The 4,979-nt window shown below is 42.7% G+C and overlaps 1 protein-coding gene across 1 annotated transcript; it reads left to right on the forward strand.

The window, feature by feature from the left end:
* The first annotated feature begins 2,544 nt into the window (after positions 1-2,544).
* On the forward strand, positions 2,545-3,846 carry MID1IP1 (MID1 interacting protein 1). Its single transcript, XM_082247295.1, has one exon. The coding sequence runs from the start codon at positions 3,057-3,059 to the stop codon at positions 3,507-3,509; it is 453 nt and encodes a 150-aa protein (XP_082103421.1). The 5' UTR covers positions 2,545-3,056; the 3' UTR covers positions 3,510-3,846.
* The last annotated feature ends 1,133 nt before the right edge of the window (positions 3,847-4,979 follow it).

The following is a 4,979-nucleotide window of genomic DNA, read 5'->3' on the forward strand; positions in this document are numbered from 1 at the left end:
GTTTAGGACTCTGTTGGCTTGACCGCCTCCTAGGTAACAGTGTTGACGGTAGGCAGAGCCTGATGGGGTAGCTTAGAGACTACTCCCAAATCAGGTTCACTCCCTCTGTGTGACTGACAGCGGAGCACAGGGGAGACATCCAGGGTCTTTTAGACCACGGATGTCTTACTAAAGAGAACCTGTCACCATAAAATACTCACATAGGGCGCTTTCTGTCCCCAATGTGATGAAAAAAAAAAAGTAAAGTAGAATTTTTTTTTTAATTGTAAAAAATGTAAGTTACACCCTCCTGAAAAAAATATTTGAGGCCACCCCCACATATGAAAATAAACGCACACGACTTGGGTTCTTACGCATGAAAATTATGGAGATACACATATTACATATTGCAGTGCACACTGGAATGAGAGCAATAGTTCTAGCAATACAAGTATGGTTGATGTAAGAATTCTCCCTGCTGTGCTATTGTATTCTGACAGCTGTACCTTTCAGCCCCCTTCACATGGGCTATCCAATCCGGTCCGCCTGTTAGTTTTTCAGGACCTGATCGGATTCTCCATGCAGCCCTATGAAGCAGCGGATGTCAGCGGAGACATGTCCGCTGACACCCGCTGCTATTCGATCCGATCCTGTCTGTGAAATCCGAATGGATGGAAACCCTATTTTCCATCCGTCTGGAGGATCGGATTGGATAAGATCAGATAAAAACAGACAGGTGGTCCGTTTTTATTCGATCTCCCATAGAGGAGAAAATCTGTAACTAAATACAATCAAAAAAAGATCGTGCCTGTTTAGCCAGACTTGCATTTTTTTCTGCCTTTACCATTGGAAATTTTGTGAGTGTTATTCCCCTTTTTTAATAAACTTTTTATTTGGGTTTTACACTATGTCTGTTTCCTTTGGTTTATTTCCACATGGGTCTGGATTTCTGTGAGTGATCCCTTCTACCTACCCTGCTGGATATACACCTGGGAGACATCCGTGGTTGCAGATCGTTTCAGGAATCCTATACCATCCTAACAGCCTTTTTGACCCTCATGCTATATGGTATTCAGGGTCAACAGCATCTGGTGAGCGCAATTTTATTTGGTGTTGGTGATGGGATATCAGTATCAAGATTCTCCTCTCTGTTTTGGATTACTCCACTTGCACCTACCATTGTGAACTCTATATGGACTTTTTTGCTTGTATTCAGTTACAGATTTTCACATTTACTGATCACATATGGCATTTTATTTGTTTGTATTGAGAACTGCTGCAGTTCCTTACCCATTAGACCCCGTTCACACTGGGGCTACCTGTCAGGCGACCTGGTCGCCTGACAGGTCGCCGTATTTCGCCTGCCATAGAGAAGCTGTGGACCCGTTCTAATAGGAGCGACACAAGTCGCTCTGACTTAGAAAAAGGGTCCGGAGCTTCTTTGGGGCGACCCGGAGCAACCTGCATAGACTTCAATGTTATGAAGTCCGTGCCGGCCGCTCCGAGGTCGCGGTGCGAGCAGCGCGTCGTGACCTATGAGGTCGCCCCGGCAAGTCGGATCACCCCAGTGTGAACGGGGCCTTAGCGCTGCACTTTTATTTTCTTTTCCGTTGTATCAACCTTTGTTTCAGCAGCTTATACACTTGATTGGTTAGCGCAGTTTATGCACCCCTTTTTTTCCTCTAGCTCAGTCTCTGCACACAGAGCGGAGGCGGAGCTGTCATCCGCCTGCTCAGCGGGGATCAGCGGATCGATCCCCGGTGAGCAAAACGGAGTACATCAGACACACCGCCCGTGTGAAAGGGGTCTTCCTGTATCAGAATCAGCACTGCAGCTGATTGGCCGCAGCTTGCTGACGGAGAAAATATTTCCAACACATCTATTCAACAGAAGTAAATTGTTAGATCAACTTCTTTCAAGCGGGGACAGCCATAGATGGTTTAAAATTTGGCTGGTCTCTTCTGAACCAGCTAAATTTCAATCCAGCTTATGCCTCACTCTATTTTTATCACTATTAAAAAAATAAAAATATTAATAATATTAATTTGGCTATGCTGCTGACCAGGGGTGTGTGCCTGCAGCTAGTTTCTGCCGTAGCATGGCAGAATACACGTTTGCATTTTGTTCTCTGTTTCTAGTGCAACACACTCTGCAATCTGCATCCATTTCGTGTTTGAATATAACTTCCCTGTAAATAGTGATAGTGAATTATTAGCTTTTTGTGTGCTGTACTATTTGCCTTTGGTAGAGCCCTTCCTTCTATTAAACTTGGTAACGTGCCAGGGGGGCCAGTCACACACAGCAGATAGCTAACACCACCCACATGCATGTGCTGTACATAGAGATATGTTTAGCTCATACACATCCGCAAGCAGTCATCCTGCATTTCAAGCACATTTTTTTTTTTTCCTTGCTGACTGATTTCAGCTTTTGTAAGGTGCCTGCCAGTAACTGTGCATGATGCAAGGAGTAGGGGGGTTTACCAGGCAACAAGCCTGATCTTCTTACTGGGCAGCTGGGACCTGCCTGGATGTGAGGAGAGGAGAAATTGGGAGGAGTTTCCATCCATGTTAGGCAAAGCTAAAGCCTGTGTTACTTTCGGTCATTCAGATATGTGAACCGGCTTTATCCTGCTATACTGCAAGGGGGTGGCACTTTCAGCTACACCTTTTCTTCCAGGGTATATATACTGTGCTTGGAACTGAAAAGAAGCCGGTTGCTTGGTGCATGTGGAAGGGGGAAAAAAACAGGAGTGACTACTATCACACTGACTCAGATCTTAAAGTCATTTACATGATAAAGTAAAGAGGACTTGATGCAACTGATTGCTTTTTGAAAAAGCTCTATGAAAGATCAGTGAAGCTGCCTGAGAATCGCTGTCCAATCGCACCACAGGAACCAGGAGCACGGCCGATGAGCTGACACTGGGAGATAGAGCAGCTTACCTGGCTCGTACGTCTTGCGGCGCTAATCGCCATCTCCAAGAAAAGCGGATTTTGACACCCCCTCCCGGGAAGCAGGTTGTTTCTGGTGCTTTTGCTTTCACCTGCTCAGGATTTAATCGCCGGGCTGCAAAAATGATGCAAATATCCGACACGTACAACCAGAAGCACTCCTTGTTTAATGCCATGAATCGGTTCATCGGGGCAGTGAACAATATGGACCAAACCGTAATGGTGCCCAGCTTGCTGAGAGACTTACCCCTTGAAATGGAGGCGAAGGATGGAGTCAGCAATGGGGCTGCCAACTACTTTGCAAGGAGAGACATGCACGGCTACTACATTTTGCTGAAATCCATCAGGAATGACATTGAATGGGGCATTCTGCAGGGAGACGAGCGCAAAAAGGACAAAGTGAGCTCTATGGATATTAGCCGGCTAGAGGATGCGGATGGAGAGGAGGATTTGGAAAAGCAGTTCCATTATCATCTCACTGGACTTCACACAGTGCTCAGTAAACTCACCAGGAAAGCCAACGTCCTCACAAACCGATATAAAGAGGAAATCGGATTTGGGAGCTGGGGACATTGATAATAGTGGCTTATGACATTCATTATTTGATGGGTCTGGTTTATTGTTTAACATTTTTTTTTTTATCTTGTTATTTTTGCTGAAGAGGGTGAGTGTGTACCATTAACATGGAAGGAGGGAGTCAGGGATCATATTTAGTTCAACAATCTAATTTATTCTTTACTACAGGGGTTGACGGCCATAACCAAGAAATGACTGGGGATATTTCCTGTACTACACCTCTCATAAATATTTTAAGCTGCAGTGACTAAATCATTCTAGCACAGCCCTGGGTAACCCTTTCATCACCCAATTCTATCGACCTAGTTAAAAATGTTACATTTTCATTTTTATTTTTTTTTTTAAAAAGATGCTTGTTAATGGCACTTAGCATAATCATGCATGGACCGATTCTTTTATTAATGCACAATGGGGGGACTAACAAAGGGATATGTGTCTTTTTTTTTTTTTTTGTGTGTAAATATTGGCATCAAATCAACAATGCCATTACACTAATCCTATTTATTGTTGCGCCAGCCACGTAAAATCACTATAAAATTGCCTGATAATGTGTGCCAATGTTCTACATTAAGAATCAAAATATAATATACACCATTGTGGCTGTGGTGTAAATACTATAATGAGGAGGGGCAGACAGCGAGGAGGGAGAGGAGAGATGGATGTGTATAGACATATATGTGTATGTATATATATATATATGTGTATATATACATATATGTGTATGTATACATATATGTATATGTGTATAGACAGCATACCACTATCATGCAACAAATTAATAAATTGTCTACAGTGCAACACTTTTATTTATTTCATGCATAAACGCTAAATGAGTGTGCATTTAGTATTTAGTGCATTTTTCTTTGTGTGCCCCCCATACTTGTGCTAAATAGTAGCAAAGCTACATAGGGTTTATTAGCAAAATGCTTGATACTATCAGCAAGCATTATCAGCAGAAAAACAGGAAATTCTGTAGAGATAATTTGCTCAGCTACTAGAAAGGTTGGATGATGTGTGAAGAGCAGAGGGGTGGGGTGCAGCGGAAGCAATTCTAGAGCAGATTGCATCAGCCTTTCATGATTTTGCACTACTTTTGTAACTAAAATAATATGTACAATATGTAAGATTTATTTTGCACTGTACTAGACATGCTTGTATTTGGGTCAGCGGACGGGTGACAAGGCAGCACAGCTGTCATTTCAGTACATCCTTGGATACATGTTTCTTTGTGTCACCCAGAGCAGGTGTTTCTCATTGTCTAGCATTGGTGTAACATAGCAAAATACAAGGGGGCATCTGAGGCTGTCCAGCCAATGACTCACGGACTGTTAGCGATTGTTAATAATTTGGAACTATATGATGCATTTCCAAGTTCAGGTATAATGTGGAATGGTTCCGTGTCATATGCAAAATAACAAATAGTGAAATGAAGCCTTTTTTTTTTTTATGTTGTTTCATATTATATTTTAA

This window comes from Pelophylax lessonae (assembly GCF_965119305.1).
Source record: "Pelophylax lessonae genome assembly, chromosome: 2".
Lineage (NCBI taxonomy): Eukaryota > Metazoa > Chordata > Amphibia > Anura > Ranidae > Pelophylax > Pelophylax lessonae.